We start from the raw sequence: 23,172 nt of genomic DNA, 5'->3' as shown, positions 1-23,172 counted from the left end.
GCCTTTAGTGCGGGAAAGTGATAGCTCGTTCGTTGCGTTCACTCACTCATTCAGCCAGTCGCTCGTTGGTCGTTCTATCGTTCGCTCGTATGCTTCTCTGTTTCTTCTCTCCCAGAGCGAGGCCAGTCGCAGTCTTTACCTCGTGCTAAGCTCGGCGAGGAGGCTGGACTCGGTGAGACAGAGTGGCAAAGCCCGACTCGAGTCGCTTTCTCCATCGACCTCCCTGTGAAATCTGTCAAAGGCTCTAGTAGGCGACATCGATCCGGTTCATGGTTTTGTGTCTGTGATTCAACCGACGGAAAGCACCCCCAATAAGGACATCGAACCACAAGAATCCGGTCAAAGGTTAAACGATTTCTAGATCCACTGTCCGAGCTTTGATACACATCCGAGTTCTGACCGCATGAGGGACCGAAGAGCCGTGGCGATCAGTTTTCGTCGCTGATGAGCATACATTGGATCGAAGGACGAGGCTGGAAATTCGAGTGGAACCCTGCGCTAGATCGAGGTGTGCCCACCGAGTCTGTGACGAGAGGAAACGCGTGCGTCTGGCGAGTGGGGAGTCCACCGTTGTAGGCGGAACTGGACGATTGATTGGACCAGCCGCGATCTATCCTTGTGACTGACTCCGTGGCCGAGCGGAACTTCTCATCCGGAAAACTTTCGAGTTCGTCGTTTCTGTGGCGAATCTGGCTCCTGATATTTTTTTTTGAAATGTTTCCAGGATGAACGTGCATGACGGAACGTCTTGGTGGCAGTCATCTCGTACGTCGTCGCCTTGCGTTACTTCCATCCGCGCTCCTCTGCCCCCTCTGTGCGCGTTTTCGTCGAGCGTCAATCGTACCTACCCGGAGGCCGGCATCGTGTTCTGCTCCCCAGCAAAGAGGGGAGCAGCCACAGCGGAAACAGAAGCAAAGGAAAATTATCTCCCGTCAGACTCAGTGTCTACCATCTTGTCTTCGTCTTCGTCTATCGTACGTGAATTCGGTGGTGCGCTCGCGTTGAGCTTACCGCCGCAGCCATCAGCACGAGCAACGAAACAGCGAAAAAATCCCCGGCTCGACTTCAGAGCCGCCGTTCGAGGCTGTCGAGGCTGCGTTGTCGTGTCAGAGTGTTTGTAAGCGGCCCTCCGGGCCCTTCTCGACGCCGCCGTTCGAACTTCGAGGATGGGCAACAAACTCGGCTGTTCGTGCGCGCCCCTGCAGAAAAAAGGGAATCGCCAGGGCGAAAATTCACCCTGGCAGGACAAACGCCGCAGAGACGGTCACCTCCTTCGGCTATGGGCTGAGGTTTTTCACGTCAGCGGAACAGGTATGGTGGTCGTTCTTCATTCGATCTCGGTCCGTTCACAATACGGCGTATTAAATACTTGGCTCGGAGTTTTTCCCTTACGGAACCCTTCACGCTGAAGCTCAGCCCCCGCTCTCCGATAGTCAAGAGACCCGACGTAGAACTGAGTTTTCTATTCCGGAGAGCTCATGCACGCAAAGTTAGATGGAGAGGAGGCTGTGATTGTGTTTATGCTAAATCATGTCTGCCGAATAATCCGACACCACGGATCGATCGACGATTCTCGCGAACCTCCGAATCGAAAGTTCCTCTTCTTTGCTCTGGTTTTGTTTGAGATTCCTTCAACGCGTAGCGCGAAACTAGAGGAGGCTCCGACTCAGAGAGGAGCCCAGCTGAGCGCATCGATCGGTCCGATAACGGCGGAATCAGGAGGCAATCATAGAGGATCTCCTTCGCATTCGAGAGAAAAAGCCCGGCGAGGAGAGGAATTCGAATCACAATCACAGTCTGGTCTCCACCGAGACTTCGTCTCGAAAAAAAAATCCGATAATTCCTCGTTCGTATATGATAAAATAGGTAATACAATTATACAACTCCTATAACGTAGCTGATGATGACCCCGAGATCAAACGGAGAAGTGGTCGGAGCTTTAAGCACAAGGGAGAATTGACGAGAAGAATTCAATGTCGTTCCCACGAAACTCCCATGGCCTCCGCTCGATCGTGAGCCTCCAGTAAACGCCGATAATATAGGATTCCTATTTCCAGGCGGCGCCATCAAATGGCAAAGGGTGTCCGAAGATCTGGTTCCGGTGAATGTGACGTGTATTCAAGACAACCCAGATCTCGTCTTCCACATCACGGCTTACAACTCGCAGGTTGACAAGATTCTAGATGTGCGGCTACAGCAGCCCGGCACAAGACTCGGTCAAGCCTCGGAATGTTTCGTATACTGGAAGGATAGCCATTCAGGAGACACGTGGGGTCTCAACTTTACGTCACCTGCCGATGCCAAGCAGTTTAGAGACTGTTGTGTGAGTTGACAAGCTCCGAAATTCCCGCGAAAAATCGATTGAACCTCCTCCTAATCCTGTCCACTCTGAATACGGGAACCGGCCTTGAATTTTTCCTTGAAATCCATGATAGGCTAATTTCATTAGTTTTAAAGCATGGGATCATTATATCCATTCCGCATTATCTATCTCCTTGCCAAAAGTCACGCCATCACGCGCGGGCTCATCCTCCGATAATTCTTGCATCCCTCATTCATATTCGATGGCACTCCTTTCCGTATGGGTCATGTCGGTATGCGTTCTGGGGCTCCGCACCGTGAATGACTTTTTGTGGGGATGTACACGTGTACGGACGTACGGCTACGAGATCCCGAAAATACTCCACATGCATGAAATTTGAGTCGTTTCCAACTCTCGATTCCGATCCTCGTTGGCTCATTCCTCGCCCCGAACTTCCGCTGATTGCGTGTGAACAGAACTCTGCAGAAGATCCTCAAGATCGAAAAGAAAACTGTTCCGACTCCATGGGTGGAACGTATGCGGGCTCTCAACCCTCTTGCCTCAATCCAGTTATCCCCCTCGTCTCGATTGGACGCAGTTGCGGTATTCCTACGTTAATTGGTGCTTCTTTCCGGTGTATATATGCATATAGCATGGCATGCGTTGTCCCTACCCTTCCGCCCCGTGGTCACAATTCTCGTTCAACACTGTTACCGCTTCCGTTTCCTGGAATACCTCAATCATAAGCAATGTATGTCAGGTCCACCAGCCACTCGGCTGGCCGGCCGCAATTCACGGTCATACCACCGAACCAACACCATCCACGTGCATTTCAGTCCTCGACATTCAAATTCTCGAGAAAGGCATCAAGCTCGTATTCGCTCAAAATAGACGCTAATAAGGCAAGTACCGATAAGTTCCCTTATCCAGACACCGATCAAATTTAAGCGGTAGCAAAGTCGAGGCGGTGCCAACACCGGGGAAAGAGGGAACAGTCGATGCTCGAGGTTCGAGGAATCTGTCAATGAGGATGATAGAGCAAAGTACGGAGCACTGGACCGAAAAGTCCATGATTCAGATCTGCCCCCTGTAGATCGCACAGGCAAAAGAACGCACCGCGGCACATACGAGGATCGAATGCATAGAATCCTCGAGCAAAAGTCTCGCTCCAGACTCAATCGCACAACATTGCTGGTGCCCGATCTCTCACTCCCCACTATAATTGACTACGCTGCCGACGATGCTGACACGCTCGAATTTTCGGTCCTTGCAGAAGGTTAAAGGAAAACGAAAACCACAGTCGACTCCAAGCTCACCGTCGCGGGGGCGCGCCGCCAGCTCCGGTGCTGAGCTACAATGCACGTGTATGACAGCCGATAATCTTCATCGAACACGAAATGGAAGAGTTCGGTATACGGGAGCTTCAAACTTACCGCGGCCCACCCTGCCCCCGGCCAGCTCCGCAGCTAGTTCGGTTCGGCCATCTGCGGTCGCAGCTGCCCGGGGCGATAAAAGCAAACGTTCGAACATGGATCGGAGCCAACAGAAACTGCAAGGAGCTGCTGCGGGGGATCATCGCAGTCAGTCGACTCCGCGGTCGAGACAGGCTGTCGCTGGCTCGGGTCAGCCAACTCCCCAGCAGCAAGTGCGGTCTCGACAGCAAATGGCTCAAGCTCAATATGCCGCTCGCAAGGAACAGGCGAAAAGCATGGACTATTCGAGCCAGTACGCTCTGAACCAGCCGTCGACGTCGTCAGGTGTCCGTGCTCGCAGTCCGCGACAATCGAGTGCTACATCGCTGCAACACGCTCGCTCAAAATCGTCGGACAATGTGTTCGAGGCAACCGAAAGAGGAGACAGAGAACGCTGCGCAACCGCCTGTGGAATCGTGTCCGATTTGGCGGGGCTCAGCCTCGACGCCAACACGCTCAAGCGAATGTTGAATCCGTTGCCGACTTCGGCGCACAGTTCTCCCATTGACGCCAGTGGAAATTGTGCAAATGTTATTTCTTCAATGTCGCGCTCGTCCCATCATGGACCGCTCCGACCGCAGACTTCATTGTCTTCGATGAGGAGTGAACTACATGCTCAGATCCAACAGCAACAACAACAGCAGTTGCAACAGTCTCGAAGAAGGACGCAATCGATGGGTCGCCAAGGTCTGATTCGGCAAGCATCCAGAGAACGTGATCATCAGCGGCCCGAACTAGGTTCGTCAGCTTGGCGACTTTCTTCCTATTTTCCCCTTTTCTTCCTCCTCCCCCTCAGCTCTCTCCCCCAGTTCCCCCCCCCCTTAGTTTCCACTTCCTCCTCCTTTTTCCTTTCTCCACTGAAAAATTTTTCCCTTTTCCCTCCCTTTCTTCCGCCTTTCTTCTATTCTTCTTTTTCTTCCTCCCGTGAGAGTTTACTGCGCCATAGCCGGGATGACTGGCTCGGAGAAAAACAGATGCCAAAAATACCGGGAGGAATGATCGGCCAGGCTCGAAAATTTCACGCGGACCCTGCGTTCTTCCTTACAGGACGAGGAAAAAGTCTCGAAAGGAGTCTGTGCCTAGATCTGGTCGATAATAACTCTCCGGAACACTCATCAGAGCAGTACCTCTACGATAACTTATGCTACGCAACGACCCCGAGTTCCTCAAACGAAAACAGTGATATGCCGAGCAGTTCCGACGAGGTGGTTCCATCCCGCGAGAGGGATCAGCAGTCGCCTACCAGTAGACTTCTTCAAGAGTACGAAGCTCACCTTCGGAGCGCCTTAGCCAGAGGACTCGACGCTGAAAGTTATAGTCTTCACACGTTCGAGGCTTTGCTCACCCAAAGTATGGAGAATGTTGGTGAGTACCACACAGTCCTGACACGGAAATTTACAGCTCTCTTCACCGACCATCCTCTGCTCCTCCTCCCTTCCTACACCAGCTAGGAGCCAGCCATCGAAACGTGTCCGATTGAGGAGACGTCAGAGCCTAAATTCACGCTTCAACCCACCGTCGAACCGAATGCTCGGGCTTCGATCCGCAGTTTAGTGAGGAAAATCCGTCCCTGCACTAGCATCTTTTTTAGCTTGCGCACATGTGTCAGTAGAGTTCCCGCTGCAACTGAAATGTTGTGTTTCACGTTTTCGAGAGAAACATTTCAACGGCGATAGGATACAGAAATCGGCTAATACCAACCCCCAGTCTGATTGTCTTCAACCGTGGAATTTCTCTTCCTCGACCAGGAGCCATAACCCCTACGTACAACTGACTCAAGCATGGTTCGAATTCCACTCTCAGACTGCCCTGACGCCGCAAGTCGATCGTAGATCACAAAGTTTTCGATATCTTCCCTTCAGATTCGAAAGGGCTTCTGAAATCAAAGCTGAGATTTGAAATGCCTATCCGTATCGCCCCTTCGATGCTTCTGAGCTCGTGCGGGATTTTTCTCCAGAATTCGTGTGGAGAAATACAGGGTCAGGAGCCAAGTGGAGAGGACTTGCAGGAGAACGGGCCATACTCGCGGAGGAAATTATTCGCGGCCGGACTCGAAACCCGAGAAATCCCTTTTTTGCGGAATTTCCCGCTTCCCTTGGAGCCTCTTTGCTGGAGGAGCCAGCCGAGCAGGCCCAGAGCGTGCCAATAATTTTTCGCGATCAGATTTTTTTCTTGCTCATCGAGCGCACAGCACAGTTTATGCGCTGCTGTGTTTCCCTCCCTAATCGAACTATCTAAAGGTGAGTAATAGTAGCGAGAGCTACTAGCAAGATCAGAATGTAGCTTCTATTTACCTGAACCCTAAAGCCTAGGCTCATAAGAAACTCAGTGACGAGCATGACTCCGCATAAGATAGGTCATACTCTCCGCAACTCGAGATCCTCCGAAATCTCAGAACATCCCACGACTGTGGAAGAGAAGCTACAAGGACTAGCGAGGAAGATAACGCCCAAATCGGGAGGAACATATAGAAGTCATCGATTGTGATGGGACGCGGTGACCCGCTCCATGACCATGACTTCGTGATTCAGGCACGAATGGGGGAATCTTTTCCTGATTGCCCACTAAAATCGACGAGCTTCGTAGCTTTAAAAGGGGTCGGGGATTGTTACGCACCCGATCCGAACATCGTTCGGTTAACGAGAGGTCCGTTAAACGACGACGGCCAGCTCGGAGAAAATCCCTAGGGAAACCAATTTTCGAGCAACATGATGTAGATTGAAGAGTACATCACCGAGGGATGAATAATGTCATCGAGTCGGAGAAGCCGATGATGGCATCGAACCGTCGAATCGAGCAGTAAGCATTTCGAGGAAAAAAGGCACAATTGCCATGGTTCCGCTTATCTATGTCCCTCTGCCAGTATCCGTTCATATGTGTGAGTGCGTGCGTGTGTGCGAGCGCGTGAGTCTGTTCTTCGCCGTCCGTCGATTACTGTCTTGCCCGTGTATGGGACCTATGATCGGGACTTTGCAACGGTATCCTCACGAAATCCGACCGCTTCATCTCGATCACCTGACTTTCTCATTCACTCCTCCTCTCTGCGAGAGCCATGAGCCGCGTCATTGCATCCGGATGGATCCGTCAAGAGCTCTTCCGAGAGACTGAGTATCCCAATCTTTATGATCTGACGAGAGATGTCAGGGTAGTTTCTGTCCTGGCCCCGATCGAAATGCCAGCCTCGGAGATAGAATGCATAAAGGCTTGACAGATTTTGTCAATTTGCGAATACCTCTGATTGGCCGAGAAAATGGAGTGAAGGAAAGTTCGTCCTAAAGAACGGATAAGATTTTGTAGGATTCCTCGACCTGACTTGAATGGAGCCCTCCCCGGGATGATGTCACGGTTTTGGTTCTTCTGCATGTTTCCCTAAAAGGTCATGGGAGCAGCAAGCTGAATTCCTCTGCGAAAACCGAGAGGAAGATCGAATCTCTCAATTCGATGAGAAGCTTCCTCTTGCGAAGTAGATACATATCTTTATCAACAAGAGAGAGAGTGCGCGCTGCTCCGTCTCGCCTTCGAGCGACGCGATGCTCGCCCGTGTCGACGAGGAATCTGCGGGTTTTCCCTCATTCTGCGGAACGCATCTCGGGAGGTGATGCGCGAGCCATCGAATGAGACGCAATCATCCTGGCGGAGGAGCGATGTCTGATTGGAAATGAGCTGAGTGAATGCACCAAATGGAAGAACGAGTGGTCAAATGGTCTCGGGCAACGCACCCCCTCTCTGAGATCACTACTCTGAAGCCTGCATCCTCTTACAGCCTCGTTTCTGTCCCATGGGTACGCCGAGTCCGGCTGCGCGCAACACCCGCTTCATCTTCAACGTCATCACGCCGCCCCGTCGGTCAAAGGCGGCATGCGGAGGTCATCTTCTCTTCGCAGTAACTTCTTCTGAATCAATCATTAGCCCAATAGCCAGTGATTCACTTGATCGATCACGATATCTTCGATCTTATGCAAATATATGTGTGTGTCGGAAGTTGCATTAGATATCCCTGGTGCTGCGGATAAGTCACGGAGGACGGCAGTTCCGACCTCGGAGCGCATGGAGTATAGAGCCCTGCAGTTGGGACTAATCGAGCCGTCCGCGTGCTTTGATGCCCTCTTCGATCGGTCATTCCCGGCCGAGAGACCTCCATGTGAGACATCATATCGAAAGTTCACTCGTCTCCATGCGCAATACATCACAGATGTTTCATGAGAATTAAGATCAGCTGCGACAGTTCGGCGGCTTGATGCATCGAGCAGTTCGAGCCTGGAGAGTCTAATGTCCTCGGTGGACTAGACATTAGACCGTCTGAGCACTGCTTTGAGGGACGCGGCTCTCCTGTGCCAGGCGGACGAGTTGCTCTCTGCCTGATCGGAATACTGCCGGCTTCCATCACATTCACGGGAAATCGCGCATGGGAGGGAAATGGCCGAAGTACATCCGATTCACGAGCGGAGAAGGAGCGAGTAGCGGATACCCCGCCAGGAAGGATTCTTCATTCAACATTAGACAAAGAGGGAGATGGAACGTTTGAACGGGAAACACGACGTACTGCGGTACTCGAGGACCCCTCGAGCCTGAAACATATCGGGAACGAGCGGTTTATATCTCGGAACAATACGAGAACGCGGTGCTTTGGGAAGAACGGCTCATGGAGACCTTATCGAAGTTACCTTCTAGTCTATCGACTCTTGAATCTTGTTCTTCGAGGACGTGCTCAACTTTCCCGATTGGAACAGAAATTCAACCGGTACATTGTGTGTCGTTTAATAGCAGCAAGTGGATGGATCGCCTAAGACGATTCGGAGCAGTGTGACCCTAATCCAGACAGTGGAACGGGATGTAGTTTTGAGTGAGAAATTTTCCCTTAACTTAATCGTCGGACGTCTCCCTTGCTCCAGGTTCCGGCACAGTCTCACTCGTCAGAGGCTTTTTTCGGCCACTTTAGAGATAAGCAACAGGATGCTCCATCTTGATACCTTCGAACTCCTCCAAGAGCTCCCATGACGGCAGCATGTCCCGGTCTCTGGATTATCCACCCTTCATATGCTCTTTGACGTATTCCATAAGACTTTATGCCTGCGATGCGAAACCCGCGTTCTCCGATTCTGATTTAGACCTCTGACATTGGTACGCCGAGAGGTCTGGTGAGCCCATGAAACTTCCCTGGAGGGGAAAGGGATTACAGAGGAGCTTACTTCCTCTTGATCTCGAGGAGATTCGGCATCTCGAGAAGCCGTAGAAAAACGTGGGAATAGCTGAGGAAGACGGAGAGGTTTGACGATCTGCGTGGAGATCGGCAGTGGCGACCAGGGTTTTCCGGCAGCCCATCGAACCGAATCACCAACCAGGTCCAATTCATGGCGATCCCGGTCGTTTCGCTATGAAATTCGTCGGCCCGGAATCTCGCCGGGAACCTGGCTAGTCAGCTGTTCTCCTCGACTCGTCGTTCCTAAAATTTTGGATATTATCGGCTGCTCGGATCGGAGGACTAGGTAGCGAAGGTTCCATGATCATTATCAGCTGTTCGAATAGTAGGCTGAAGGAGCCGGAGTCTCCAAACTAGACGAATGCTTGTTTCGGGCGTTTGGGGAATCGAGTCGCTCGGGAAGAGCACATATTAGAAAGGCGAGACTCCCGCTCCTGTGCCGCGCGCACCGATTAAGCACGGTTATCGTTCTCGATTTTCTGTTCTGATCATTCCTATCAAAACGTTACCAGACCGATTTCGTGATCGTGCTGATAACGCAATTGAATCCGGGAACGAGAGGGACCGTTTGGCTCCCCAAGCATTCGATCCTCTCGGGATCCTCCCTCCTAGAAATGGGGAATGCCGTTTCCAGATGATGCTCCGGCAACGGCTCGCATAATGTGTGATTATGATCGTATCAGTGACAATGGAACTCGTTATTATGATAATATACTATAATAAAACCTCTATTTACACGGTACGTGATCCTGGCGCTGGGAATTTTCTATACCTGCATGAGGCATCTAACCCATTCTCAAAAGCTCCCGCTGCCGGGAGATTCACAGGTTTTCAGCGAAGACTTCCTCAAATGAGATTCGTGAATCCTTCCCCTTCGTCCGCATCCTGGAATCATTGGATGAGCGGGACAGATATATCTCCCATCACCCCTCATGTAGTCCTGTAGTGGTTCGCTCACTTACCAATATGGCCGCCAAGCGCAGCAGCAATCGGAACAATATATCACTTTAGAGAAATATATGCACTCGGGCTGACTATGAACGTCATTAAAGAGGCTCAATTTATTTCAGTGTCGTTGATGAGAGAGGTCCACTCGGAGCTCGAGCAGATCCGCCGGGAGGAACAAGCCCTGAAGAAGCCATCAGGGGATGTGACGCCCACCAACTCTTACAATCGAGGATCTTTCGATTCTCGTAAGTGGCATTGCACCTCGACACTCCCGATTTCTGTAGGGAGTCCGCATATGTATCCTTCGTCTTCAGCCGCTCCTGTGAACATTCTACCGGGAGTGGAGCCGCACGGAATCGCCACGACTCATTGATCTTTTTTACGTAGGCACCCTCCCGTCGGCGAGTAGAGGAGGACCTCTCAGTCACGAGCGAAGTGGTCTCACGAGCCGACATCTGTCCGTGCCCAACATAGACCAGACCCATGCCTTATTGAAGCAAAGCTCTCTCGAAAGCGCAGACTCACGAATCTACCTCACGTCGTCGGAGGTGAGTGTACGACTCTAGGCTCGCCTACGAGCGCGCTCAGTTTAGTGCTCAGCGCGCGTCCTCAGCTCCATGATAGCGGCCTGCCCCGGTCAAGCATCCGTTTCGTGCAGCAAACTATTCTGTAACAAATGAGACGCCCCCCCTGCCAATAGTGCGAATGCCCCTATGTAATAGGAAGAATGTCGTGGCGGTCTACGGAAGCGTCCTTGGGCGCATTCCACACGCCAGGGCTGTTCCGAGCCCAAGCTCCGTTTGCGGGACTCGTTACAGCATGTCATGCAGTCGTCCACGCAACGGTTGTGACTGCAGCGAGTCGGTACGCTGCAGAGGAGCTTGTGAGTGAGTAAACGAAGGAGACTGAGGGAGCTAGCGTACTGGCAGTGTTGACTAATCAGCAATCATGAGGTTGGATCCATGTGCCTCCGGCGGAAAATCGCGAATCAATTGAATGTATATGTGGACGTTTGGGAGATGCCCGTCTCTGTCCCCCTCATTCCCCCATCTCCTCCGGCCGTCACTACAAATACAATACAAGCAGTTGTAGAAGAGCTACCCAAACCAACTGTACAACCTTGCGGCATTACGACATGGCCTAGATCTCGGATGAGAGCACTCGCTGAGGAGAATGTGCTCTCATACGGTGTGAAAACCAGCAACTAGTAGTCAAGAAATTGCCGCCCCGAACAACGGGTTAGCTCTTAGCTGGGACGGCCCGACGTAGAGAAGGAGAGCGCGCTTGCTAGTTGTGGGCTCACTGACTGGCAGCTGAGGAGGTCGGCCGCCGTCTAGTTTGTTTTGATTGAGTGGCAGCAGCTGCATCAGTCGCCATTGAAGGGCGTCTCCGTGGAAGTCTTCGGGATTTCCGCCGCTCAGTTGTCGAGGAAGTATCGCGGGCTGTGCAGAGGCTTTCTGCACGTAACTCCTCAGATCGGAGGTGGTTTCGCCTGCCGCATGGAATTCCAGAACCACGAGGACCGCGATGTGGTATGGATCTCTGGGACTGATAAGTGTCATGCCGGGAACGGATTGCCAGACCGGGAGGGCGCGCGACCACCCAGCCGAAGTCTGATGGATTCAGGAGCGGAACATTTTCCGCGGAAAGCCCGCGGAAGCGGACAGCGCGCTCATAAAAGAGGCCAGATGCATCGAGGAAATGAAATTTGCTGCTATCAGCGGCGGCGGAGCTCAGATCGGACGATGAAGCGGACAGCGAACATACATCTATGGAGCCCCTCAACTTTCGCCCGCAAGTGGGTAGAGGCCTACCCCATAAGAAGTCCCGAATGATGCGCACGGGACCGTCTCTTGGAGGAATGCAAAAAATCTATTTCCTGAGGGAACAACTTTCTATCCCGTTTAGCTCACCCATCGTGTCGTCGTCTTCGCTGCCCGCCTCTCTGACGCAGCTCACGCACAGGCGGGCCACGGTTTCTCTCCTCTCTGACGGCGCCTCAGTCAGTCAGTCAGTCAGTTTAGCAGAGAGTGGCCACGAGCTCAAAGCCCTTCTTTTTAGTTTGCTCTTAAGAGCATCCGAGCTCACGTCGCGTCAGAACTCGCGACTGAAAGGTTGTTTTGACTAAGAGAACGCTGCGGGCGTTTCGCGTGAAAGAAACCCTCATTTGAGCGAGGCACTGAATTCAAAGCGTCCGCGTCGTAGGCGTCTTCGCGCGTCTCTCGAGAACGACGATGAGCTGGGGTCGCTGGAAGGCTTTTCGGTCTAGTGACTACCGGACTCGCTCGGAGTCTTGAAGTCAAATGTCACCCGGGAAGTAGAATTGAGTAGTGGGTGGAAGAAGGAAAAGGGAAAAACTCGAGAGGGAGCCTCTACCCGGTGACAGCGAATGAATGGAAATGGTAAAATGATCGGATTAAGAGGCGGGTACGAGGCAGGAATAGGAGAGGAAAAGACTAGAGCGACAAGGAGTTTCGAGAATGGAAGAGGGGGCATGAGGTCCGCGGAGGGAGTCGGCGAGGAGCAAGAGGGGGAACTACTCGGGGAGAATGAAAAACGAGAAAATAGCCGGAGTGGGGAGAGGAGGAGTCGGGTGACCGGGGAAGCATGGGGGAGAGGAAAGGGAGAAAACGGAAGAGTTCGAGCGCCAAGACTGTGATAAGAGAGCTTCAAAAGGGAAGAAAAGGTAACGACGGAGGTCAGGGATCTAGGGGCGAGGAGCACGGGAATGCCCCAGCTGTGAGGAGCTCAGCATTGCCGGATTTGAGGAGCGCCGGCTTTTCAAGAGAAAAAGGGGAAAAAAGATCGACGTTCGATTGGGAAATCCTTCGGGTCAGAAGGTCCAGGATCCTGGAGCACCGATGAGCAGCTCATTCAGTTGGGCTATTGCCAGCGGGCTCTACGTCGGGAATCTCGTCTTTCCGCATTTAGGCGTGCTCTCAACTCACTTGCCGCGCTTCCTCTCGCCTATGGTCTCCTACAAGTTCCCTGCCTCCCATGAACCCCGGAATCGGCGGTGTCTTCGACGACGTTCCTTCTCTTCTTCTCAACTCTGAGCAAATTAAATCATTGGGGAGGCAGCCGCGGCTGCCGTGGCCTCCGCTGCTTCCGTCAGGGAAGCTATTCTCTCGCTCTTCTGCGTGGGACCCCGAGCTCAGCAGATGGCGCTACGGGAGGCGCATCGATCGTTGACGTCACATCCGGTCGGAACTCTGGCGACGTAGTCGTATCTTTTTCCTTTGCGAGGAGAGCCAGGAGGAGCGCGGCGGCAGGGAGGAGAAGACGGCGACGAGGAGGAGGAAGGACGCGGCTCCAGCGGCCGTCGGCGGCGACGAGGAGAAGGACGTGGGGGCTCCGAGCTGAGCGCCCTTTCCTTTCGCCGTCCACGCCGGGATGCGGTGGCTTCGTCCTCAGTTCATGTCTCAACACAGCCGCCTGAGGATGTGCTATGTTCTTACCGGTTGTGCTCTGCGCGCCTAGTCGCTAATCATCGGTTCATTGTTTTGACATCAAGATAACAATAATAAACACCGCGACATCAGAAACGTGTTTACGACTCACGTGCCTGCGAAAGTTTATTTGTCCGCCATTCAGGAGTCTCTCGTCATCCATCTGGCTCCGCGACCTTTACAACGTGATCCAAGCAACGTGATAGTGTGATTCGATCGTGTCGCGTGAGGCACTCCTCCGCCAGGACTGTGGCGAAACATGCGCAAAACGCCTCATTCGTTGGATGATTGATATGAATGGTGTCTTCGGAGGGGGAAGTTCGTGAAAAAGTCCTCGAGTGCCACCAACTCAATCAAGAACGTCCAAAGAGCAAAGGCGGAGTCGAATCGACAGGCTCGCTCGTTTCGAGCGACGATCGATTCAACCATCAATCGTGTGATCAGAGCAGACAGTCAACATGGTGATGGCACTGGATGGTCTCACTCGACTGTGTCCCACGTTCCTATTCGACTGGCGATTGTACGCCGAAAGAGGACAGCCGTCTTTCCATCACCGGCATGTCGGCAAGAAACGAGTGGACGAATGTGAGGTTGCGTTTCTTAAGAAGGTAAGATGAACGAGTACCTTCCGTCGTTAATAACGTCGATCAGACACATCCGTTACGACAGCGTTCTCGGCCGAGCGGCGACGGTTGCGCTCGCGGCCTGTAAATCAAGCGTACAAGGCATGCCGTACTCTGATCGATGCCGGCGCCGCGGCTCTTGAGCGGCGTTGGCGGCTCAGCTTAAGCATGTCACGGATGGCGAATTAGGGTACCAGGCCTGAAAAGGGTGATCACGGTTCGCAGAGGAAGTCGTCGCCACCGCTACGGTACTCGCGTGGGTCGTAAGCCAGAATGCAGGAGTACCGCGAAATTGTCGAGGGATCGATCCAGGCAACGGAAGGATTGCTCCTCCGTCTTCCCATCACGATTTATCCGTCCGCCGACGATGTAATCCTTCAATGGCTGCGGAAAATTCCTTTGTTCATGGAAGAACAATGCTCGGGTTGATTGAGCGAGTTAGAAAAGTTCAGTTTGGGAAGTGAGAACTTGTCGAGATCATTACGGTCGACGCGCTCCGTGCGCTCAAGCAGCGCTCGGGAGATGATGCTGAAAGTCGCCGAACTTACCAGGGTGGGGAGAACGACCCTCTTGTCCGCTATCCGCTGACGTCCGTGTCGTCCGCGTTGTCTTTTCCATCCGCTTAGATGCGCTACCTACAGCGTGACTGCGTGGCTCATCCACTGTCCCTATCGTATCTCTTGCTCTTCTTCTTTTTTTTCTTTTCATCGTCCTGGGGCGTCGTCCTTAACGGTCTCACTTGCTGCTTCCAACGGTCCCTCTGCGCTCTCACGTTGATATCGAGTTATCTGCCTTACGCCCCGGTCCTTTCGAGGCCGCTCTTGCTGCCGCGAGCTCCCTCGCACACTTGCGGGACGCGCTCTCAAAGTCGCTATTGTTCTGCCAGGTTTAGGCAGAAATCTCTCTCCCCTACTCACGGACGCGATTTGTGGGGACCCTCCGGTTCCCCCGCGTGCCCGACACGCTCGGAGTTCGATCGGCTCCTGGGCCGGCCAGGCGTCCGAACGATGCGGGAGTCGTCGGAAATTCATGAATGCGAAATCGATGAAAATTAACGCATGCAAGCGAGGGATCGGATCCAATCGCGGCTCAATCGGAGCGATGAGCCAATTAGCAAAGACCAGACTCCGACTCTTCAACCGGGAGTAGAGTTCATAGGGAATTTCTTTCCGGGAGGAGCTAAAAGACTAGGTGGTTCCCGTCGGAGTCTGTCGGTCGGTCGATCGGTCTGAGGGCACGTGTTGAACGAGCTCCTTTTAGTTCTTCAATTGACTTAATCATCCCGAATTCCAGTGCCGCGATTCGTTTCTGAGCTCTCTATACTTAGTTCGTTGACTCAATCCAAACTCGTAGGAGAAGAGGCTCCAGGGTCCGAAGACTGATCCCCGAACGGGTGCTGGGATCCGGTTCCGGCCCGGATGCATGCAGTGCTGTTCGTGACGGCATTCGTGACGAATGCCGTCAATGGTGACATTCGGCATGCGAGATCGCGTACGAGTCCCCGGAAAGCAATTCATCCTGCAGGAGCAAGTAGGACAGCGGAATAGGGACTGGCAGCAGAAGACAATAACATATCCTCCGTCGTCGACGTCGTCTACGTTGTTGTGTTCCTCTCGACGGAGTCATGTGTCGTCGCTGTGCACCATCTGTGAAGAGTAGCAGCGAGAAGAAGAGAAGAGCAAGTGGTTTTTGAGGAGGCTGCCTCGTCGGGCTGGTCGGCTTGCTTGCTCGTTCGCTCGACGGACCGTGACACTTTCATGCTATCCGACTCGCTATTGTTGTCGTTTCACAAGAAGTGATGATCAGCGTCTGAAGTAACAATATATCGTAGTCGAAGCCAGAGGGCAGACATTTGCAAGGAGCCCACAACGTCGAAGAGTGTTTCTACGGCGATCCGAAAGCCTCGCTTCTGTTTATAGCGGTTTGTTGCGGTGCCAGCTGGTCGACACATTATGGAAAAATCTGCGAGCAAGATGGTTCGCTGTTCCCTTACACGCCTGCGGGAATCTATGTCCCCCGCTAGCCTCAGATCTTTGACAGGAGTCGCTTTCTGCTCAACCAACCTCACGAACGACGGCGATGGCATCCTCGAAGGAACGAATGAAGTCAAAACTGTTTGTTGCTCGGCTAACGGACTGAGGCAGAGTGTGAGGAGAGTTCAAGTCTCCCATTAACTCTTTCACGAGACGTGGGTTAGCCCGGACGAACAACGAAATGGAGGGCTCTCGTTAATGCGTCGGCCACGTGGAACGACCGACCGGCTCGGGCCGCTTTCCGTTCTTCCGCTCGTTCGTCGCTGTGCCGGAGCAGCCGAGCGTCTAACCAGGCGACCGACCGACCGGCCAGCCAACCAACCCGCCAGCCAGCCAAGCATGCTCTTCGCAGGGTTCTGCAACCGTTCACTGCCCCCGCTCCGAGAACCCTCTCCTCGACCCAGCGACAGCCTTGCGGGAATCCATACAGCCGGCTCGCAGGTAGCCGACTGCTCAACTGCTCGCCTCGGAAGTGGCTGAGATGGACTTTACGAGCTCCTTCGAGTGGCTCTCGTTCGTTTTTCGGCGGAGGCGGGAGCGCGGGTCGGTCGGTCGGGAAAACCGACGGAGAGCCGTCCTCCGTAGTAGGTTGTTTCATTCTGCGACAGGACAGAGACAAGTGGCTGGTACGCTGACATCTGGCTCTTGTCGTCTCGGTGAATGATCATGAAAGTCGTGCCGAGCTCCTGTAGGACGTGGTCGGCTTCGGGGAATAGATTGCTGTTTGGAAGAGTTCCCTCGATCGGTCAATCAAGCGCTCTTCCAATGCGTCAGCCGGACCGACTCTGAATGGAGTTTCCCTCGCAATGTCTTCTCTAGATACGAGACCAAGCACGTGGAGTGGAGAATTAGTGAGCTGAAAATGAAGAACTACACGGCACCGAGCGCGATGGACGAAAAGTGGGTGGCTTCGAGTGCGGCGAGTCCTGCAGAAAGTTTTCTGACAACGTGGCAGAAAAAAAGACTTTCGGCCTTGTTCGGCCATCGTCTTCGCTCGATGAGGATAGATGTGTTCGATCGGCTCTGACCGTTTGCTTGAAATCGATACGTCAATTCACTCAAATCCGAGGCTCTCTATCTTCCTCGTGCGTTGCGGCCGATCTGGCCGAGCGCGGCTGGTGGCTCGTTTCGTTCTTTGACAGCCTGCTGTCTCTGCTCGATCGGTTCGTGTTCTCCTCTCGGCTCCGATGAGTTAGCCCTCAGACCCGCGGGAGTTCTAGGGGAAAAAGTTCCTCTGCCCAAAGTACGTTTCCCTTGTTTGATGGACAACATCCCGTTCACGGCTTTATTTTACAACTCGTCCGCTGGAACGACTCTCGATAAACAATAATTTTCTGCGACAGGAGCGCCTCGTCGAGCAATCGAACGCCCGTCGGAAAGACAGTTTGTTCGTTGGACCAACCGACAGGGCGACGGAGCCGACCAGTTTTCGCCACTCCGGCCGGTGTGTTGCTCCGGAGTCCAGGACTGTATCTTCACGAGTTGCTACGGTTCCCTCTTTGTCACAAGGAGAAAAAGTGGTCGTCGGCGTCTCCGCTTCCGCTCTCCGGTCCGTCGCATCTTGGAGCTGATGCTCAAGCTCCCCGCAGGGATCGTATACGAGCGACGAAGCCCGCCATGTGGCGTACGGTCATGAGAAATTATCCCGAGGGAATGACGACGACCACGACACCTGAGAATCGGGAGATGCGAACGGGGGAAACCTTAAAGACTCGAGGCTCCTACGATTCCACTCGATTGGTTTTTGCTGACGAACGTACGCCCATCAGCCTCTTTCGAATCCGGTGCGCTATACCGCTAGACGAGAATCGAGAATGTCGCTCCGCATCGAACCAAGGCCTGCCTTTGCCTATCGTGCGACATTTCGGCTGCTCTTGACTGGCTGCTTCAGACACGGCGCGACACGGCTCTGATCGCAACACGGCTACTGCTGTCGTCGTTGTCGTCACTCATTGTGACAGACAACGGAGCCATAGCAACAGCAGAAGCGGCGACGACGGCGGCGGCGGCGGATCACGATTGCAGAGTAGAGAGCAACAAGCCTCGAGGCCAAAGTCGCGAACGAACCGCCAAGCCTTCATCGTGGCCGAGGAGTTTGATATCCGCCGATGGTTGTGACACTTTGCCCTTGGATCGAAGGTCACGAAGGTTGAAGTCGATTCCCCCTCCTTACGATCGACGGACGACTCCTCTGTGGACGAGCAAAACATCGGAACCCGTAGACACGGAACGCACGCTACCGGGAACATCGAGCAGGCCTTTCAAAACGGGGGGAGGGAGCAGGATGCTTCCGTTCGCCTCACCCGGGGAGCTCCCTTGTAGGGCGCTCAGATACGCTGGTGCGTCTGAATGGATCCGCAAGCAACGTGCTTTCGAATCGACGCGCACCGTACCGTCGACTGCGGGGGTGGGGACCGATACTCCGTACTGCGGACAAGACTGGAATCGATTGTAGCGCCGAAGAAGACTTCTCTCCGAAAGAAGACAAATTGTAATCGAGAGAAGTGTGATGCATCTTCGGCAAGGATTCCCTCCATTCTCCAGTCACTTGTCGGGACGCGACTGGCGATGCATTAGCGATGCGCAAACGATGGAGCAATCAATCAAGTCCCTCGAGTTCTTTTCGGGTCCGACTGTTCCTTCTCGCGAAGGACGGGGACTCGTCCGCTCGTCGAGCTGGATATGCGACAGGCTCGATCGCTAAGGTCCGTGGGCCCGGAAGCTAGCGATCGCTGCATAATAATATATAATAAATTAACATTAATAATTCGCGGAAAAAAATCAGCAATAATCACGGTGAGCGGCCGATTTCCGTAGAAGTACGCTGAAGTCGTTTCGTCCTCGGAATACGGTCTTGCGCTCCTTGCGAAAGTTTTCCAACGATCTGCGGTCCTGTTAAGGCGCGTCTCCGTCGGTCCCGCTAGCTGCGACTATTGAATTCCCGTGCCAGACTTTGAGTGGAAAGTTCATGAGGAGCCGCACGACTAAGATCGAGGAGATGGAAGAGCCGACGCCAATAATTGTCCCGGACAGCCGTGCGAGGTAACCGCGAGAGGGGCAAATCAATGGGAATGTTTTGCGCGGACGCGGCGGCTCTCTCTGGTTCGCTGGTCATCCGGCTTGATCCATGCCACAGATAAGGTCCACAGGAGAGGCTCGAACATCCCAACTTTGCATGCGATGACTCTCGCGGAAGATTCATTTCTATTTGTACCGAGATTGTGCAGCAAGGCCCGGGTTCAAAGAAGCCGCGCTACGTCGAATATTTGGACATCTTCAGCGAGATTCCCGCTTTCTCCGGAGCTTCTGTTGAGATTGGCACCGTCGACGTCTCCTCTACTTACATTCCGCGATGTGTGCACAAGCCGCCCGCAGGAGACGGCAATGCGGCCGTCGCTCCTCGTCGAGACTGCTACTCCCTCGACGTTTTCCCCCGGCGGTGGCGGCGGAAGACTCGACCTTTCATCGTTGAGAAAAGAACCCCATTGTAAAGTTTGTTGTGAACAAACCAGCACCTTGTTTATTCAGCGCTGGGGATCGGCACTTTCCTGTTGCCTCCTTCCAAAGTCTGGCTCCGGGCGCAGGCTCTGCGACTCCGTCTCTCCCGAAGTTGGTCGGCCACGGAGGCTTCTCGACTTCTCACATTCGAAAATCCCAATTAAGGACCCAGGAGCGTCAGCCTTCACGAACAGATTGCCCTCCAGGAAGGCACGTCCTCGCGATCCTCTCCGAGATTATCCTCCGACTTTCGTCCCGCTCGGGTCCCGCCTGGGGAATCGTTCAATCAAAAAGTTGATGAGGGACGCTCCTCGGTCTGACGCTCGAGTTCACGGAGATTCGCCCAATATTGATACATACATCCAGCCGACTCCAATCCGGGTCGCTCCATGCGTGCCTCAGCGGCGACTTCGAGGGAGTCTCGTCATGCGATCACGGAGTTTCGCGTCTGGGGATGTGAATGCGCTGCCGGAGTCCGAATGTGCTCAAATAGCATCGGCGGAACCTTGCTGCTCGGGATAGGTTATTAGCCCACGTGGATTACGCGCACGTTGAAATCATTGTCATTGTTCGACCACCGGTTGAAACGTACGTATGTGCGAAATCACGCTGCCACACCTCCATTGTGTTCCTCGACGCAAAGGAATTCCTTTGGGTTGCGATTGGCAGCGCTCTCCGTCAGACACGCCTCTGTGGTTCTTCGCATCGATGCGGCGAAACGGAAAGAAGCCACGCGCAGGTGCCGACCTGCAGTTGGCCGATGGGGTGCAATGGTTGACGTGGACGTCTGCTAAGTGCATGCCAGCGGACTCCACGAGAGGCTTGCCATCAGCCGTCGATCAGACAGTTTCCAGCGAGCGTCGCCCATCGTTTCTCACCAGCGAATCTTTTCTCGGCCTCGAGTGGACGCGGGGTCCGAAACTCGGTATGCTTCTTTGTTCTTCGAACGCAGATCATTATCTTCGCCCGACATATCTCTCACGCCACATTAGGTCACGAGCACCGGTCCGAGCCAAAATGGCGTGGCGAAGGAAGGCGATACGGCATGGAAGCTCGCTGTGCGTCCGGTCCCTACCAGATTTTTCCACGAGCTCAATTGTTTGTTGAACTCCATTCCGCGCCGAGGGGATCCCAGTCCGGCGTTGCGTGCTCGCGAGCGGCGGAATCCGCCGCTCCGACGATTACCAGGAAGATGGTAAGCGCCACCACGGTCCATTGAGGGGCAGCAACGAAAACAATGGGAAATTATCGAGCTGGACACTCGACTTCGCGTGTTTATCCCCCTGTCAGGTGGAGGACCAGCGTGAGCTTTTCTGTTTGTCGAATGCGAAGGGTGTGGCTGGTCAGCGCTAACGACAACCGATGTCAACCTCGACAGCAGCATCGACTTTGATCTTGATGAATCATGCACGGCTCGTTGTTTCCTGTGCTCAAATGTTTCCCATATCTCCCCGTCGCCGGTGTCGTTCGGTTGTGGATTCCCCTGCCGCCTCGAATCTCGGACCCGGGCTACAACGCTGTCGCTCATGTAATTTTTGCCGCGGTTGCTCATCAACAAGCGCAAAAACGGAGCTGCTGTTGTTAACGAGGAAGGAAGAGAATCCCTGGATGTGTTGGGTACATGCAGATATCGGGAAGCTCCCCTCGAACAACATAGCAACGTTCCCGACCAACTGTTTGCCGAGTCTGTTGTGAAATGGCTTCCATAGATCTTCGAAATAGTTGATTGGGTGCAGCATTGAGAAAAGATCCGCCCACTGTGGAGTCAGCAGCTTTTCAATACGTGGGGCCCTACGATGAAGGAGCCTCGCCCGTCCGAAGGGAATGGCTTTCCATGAAAGAACTCAATCTTGAAATCGAATCTAGCGGAATTCCAGCTATGATTGGTTCTTGTGCCTGGCTAATAGAAAGGATAACAGCGGCTGAGTCTTTTCTCCATCGGTCAGCCGTGTGAGAGATCACAGTTTGTCATTTTCATTGCTCTAATGGGAGATTTCACCGAAAGTCGAAAGGGTACAGCTGGGTAAGGGGGCGTTTTCGGCCACGACTCCGATTTTCGAAATGGATTGCGTGGCGTAATGTCCCACTCTTTAGGAGCATATTGACGCACTCAGATCATCTCAATCGCTTTTCAAGTCCGAATGGTACGCGAAAGAAAAATTAAAGTGTGTTCGGACCCCTGAAAACACCTGAAATCTTTGAACGGTCATTGCGCGAGAACGGGATGAGCTAGAGACTCGCGCTTGGTGGAGTTCGAAAGCTGGGAACAAGAGCTACAAAACCATGCCCCAATCACCGTCCTGAGATATTTTCTCCATGAGATACAGATCGATTTTCGTCTGGAAAAATCACTTTTTCATGATTTTCCCGGAAAAATGTGATTACCAAGCTGGAATCGCTTGGGACAAGTTTTTTTAAGACCCTCGCGTTCCTGCGAATGCGATTGCACCGGTTTGGTGTTCTCCTTTTTTGGTATTGTGTCCTTTCCGAGCGTTTTCCATTAATAACCCTCGATTTGGGGGCTATCATACTAGAAGCATGCCCTACCAATCGATCCCCGTAAGGAGAAGCCATCGCTGCGCTAACATCGCATCAATCAGTCTTCTCGATTGAATTTTATTCAGTCTTCATCGCTATCCTCTTCGATCACGGGCACATTAGCACCGCGATTGAAAAGCGAGCGGAGTATTGCCGCCGGTCGGACGATTTGAGCGAGGTACCGGGCGTGGGATAGATAATAAATGATGGTTGCTACATGAGAACAGCAGCCCACCGTCCGAGCTCCGTTTTTACACTCGCAGCAGTAACGCTGAATCGCTGTGATTCCGATTGAAAACGGGACATAGTCCACGTAGCACCGGTATTTTTAGCCCCCACATGACGGGACTGAACTTGGACTTTGAGGACGTGGCTCTTCTCGCGATTGTACTTCAGCGTAAGCTTGCCATCTTCACTCATCATCTCGGCTAGATAAGAGAGTGCCTGAGACAGCTGATAAGTGCCGGTGAAGAGGACCTTTAGATCATCTTCATTCAGCTCCGGGAAGTCCTCGACCGAGTCGGAGTTCACTTCGATCCATGGACGCCGCACTGCATTCCAGTTGTTCGCTCGAACTTCCTCTCCCAGGGAATTCGGAACGTTTCTCATCTCTTTCATGCGCTCCACCACTTCGAGGAACATGCTCTCATCGGACGTCAGTCGTTTCCGTAGTCGGAGTCAAAGCTCATTGGTGACTCATGAGCGCTGCTGGACGATTGACCGGCGACTGACGCTAGCTCCATGTTCTGCTGAACATTCTCTGCCGCATTCTGGTACATGAATACACGACACGATTCACATACTTTGTCGCCGATTTTCACGTCAATGTTCGGGAATGTGGCTCGATATTGTTGTGCGACTCCGCTGCTCTTGATCGTGTTCACGCGTCTTTGTCCCTTCTGCCACTTCTTACAGGTTTTGCACTGAACATCCGGCATCTTCACGAATGAATGGTGCACTCAGGAGCGAAGACACGTGGAGAAATGAGCAATAACGAAGCGCGAGAACGGAGAGTTTGGTGACGAAGATTTTTCCAGCGGTCGTTCTCTAAGCGGCGCGCGCGCGTACGGTGTTTCGTCAGCAGGTCGGCAGTCGGCATTATTGCTTCC

The 23,172-nt window shown here is 53.2% G+C and overlaps 1 protein-coding gene across 1 annotated transcript in view; it reads left to right on the top strand.

Moving 5' to 3' along the window:
• The first annotated feature begins 1,166 nt into the window (after positions 1–1,166).
• The window catches only part of sif (guanine nucleotide exchange factor still life), a 42,010-nt gene continuing 20,004 nt past the window's right edge, over positions 1,167–23,172 (top strand). Inside the window, exons 1-7 of the mRNA XM_029111823.1 lie at positions 1,167–1,311; positions 2,058–2,323; positions 3,139–3,204; positions 3,576–4,512; positions 4,822–5,139; positions 10,045–10,167; positions 10,310–10,470. Coding sequence (XP_028967656.1) covers positions 1,167–1,311; positions 2,058–2,323; positions 3,139–3,204; positions 3,576–4,512; positions 4,822–5,139; positions 10,045–10,167; positions 10,310–10,470 — 2,016 coding nt within the window. The remainder of the gene's footprint in view (positions 1,312–2,057; positions 2,324–3,138; positions 3,205–3,575; positions 4,513–4,821; positions 5,140–10,044; positions 10,168–10,309; positions 10,471–23,172) is intronic.

This window comes from Galendromus occidentalis, unplaced genomic scaffold, assembly GCF_000255335.2.
Source record: "Galendromus occidentalis unplaced genomic scaffold, Mocc_1.1 scf7180000077471, whole genome shotgun sequence".
Classification (NCBI taxonomy): Eukaryota; Metazoa; Arthropoda; class Arachnida; order Mesostigmata; family Phytoseiidae; genus Galendromus; species Galendromus occidentalis.
The sequence above is the reverse complement of the archived record's forward strand: the minus strand, read 5'-3'. Positions and strand labels throughout refer to the sequence as shown.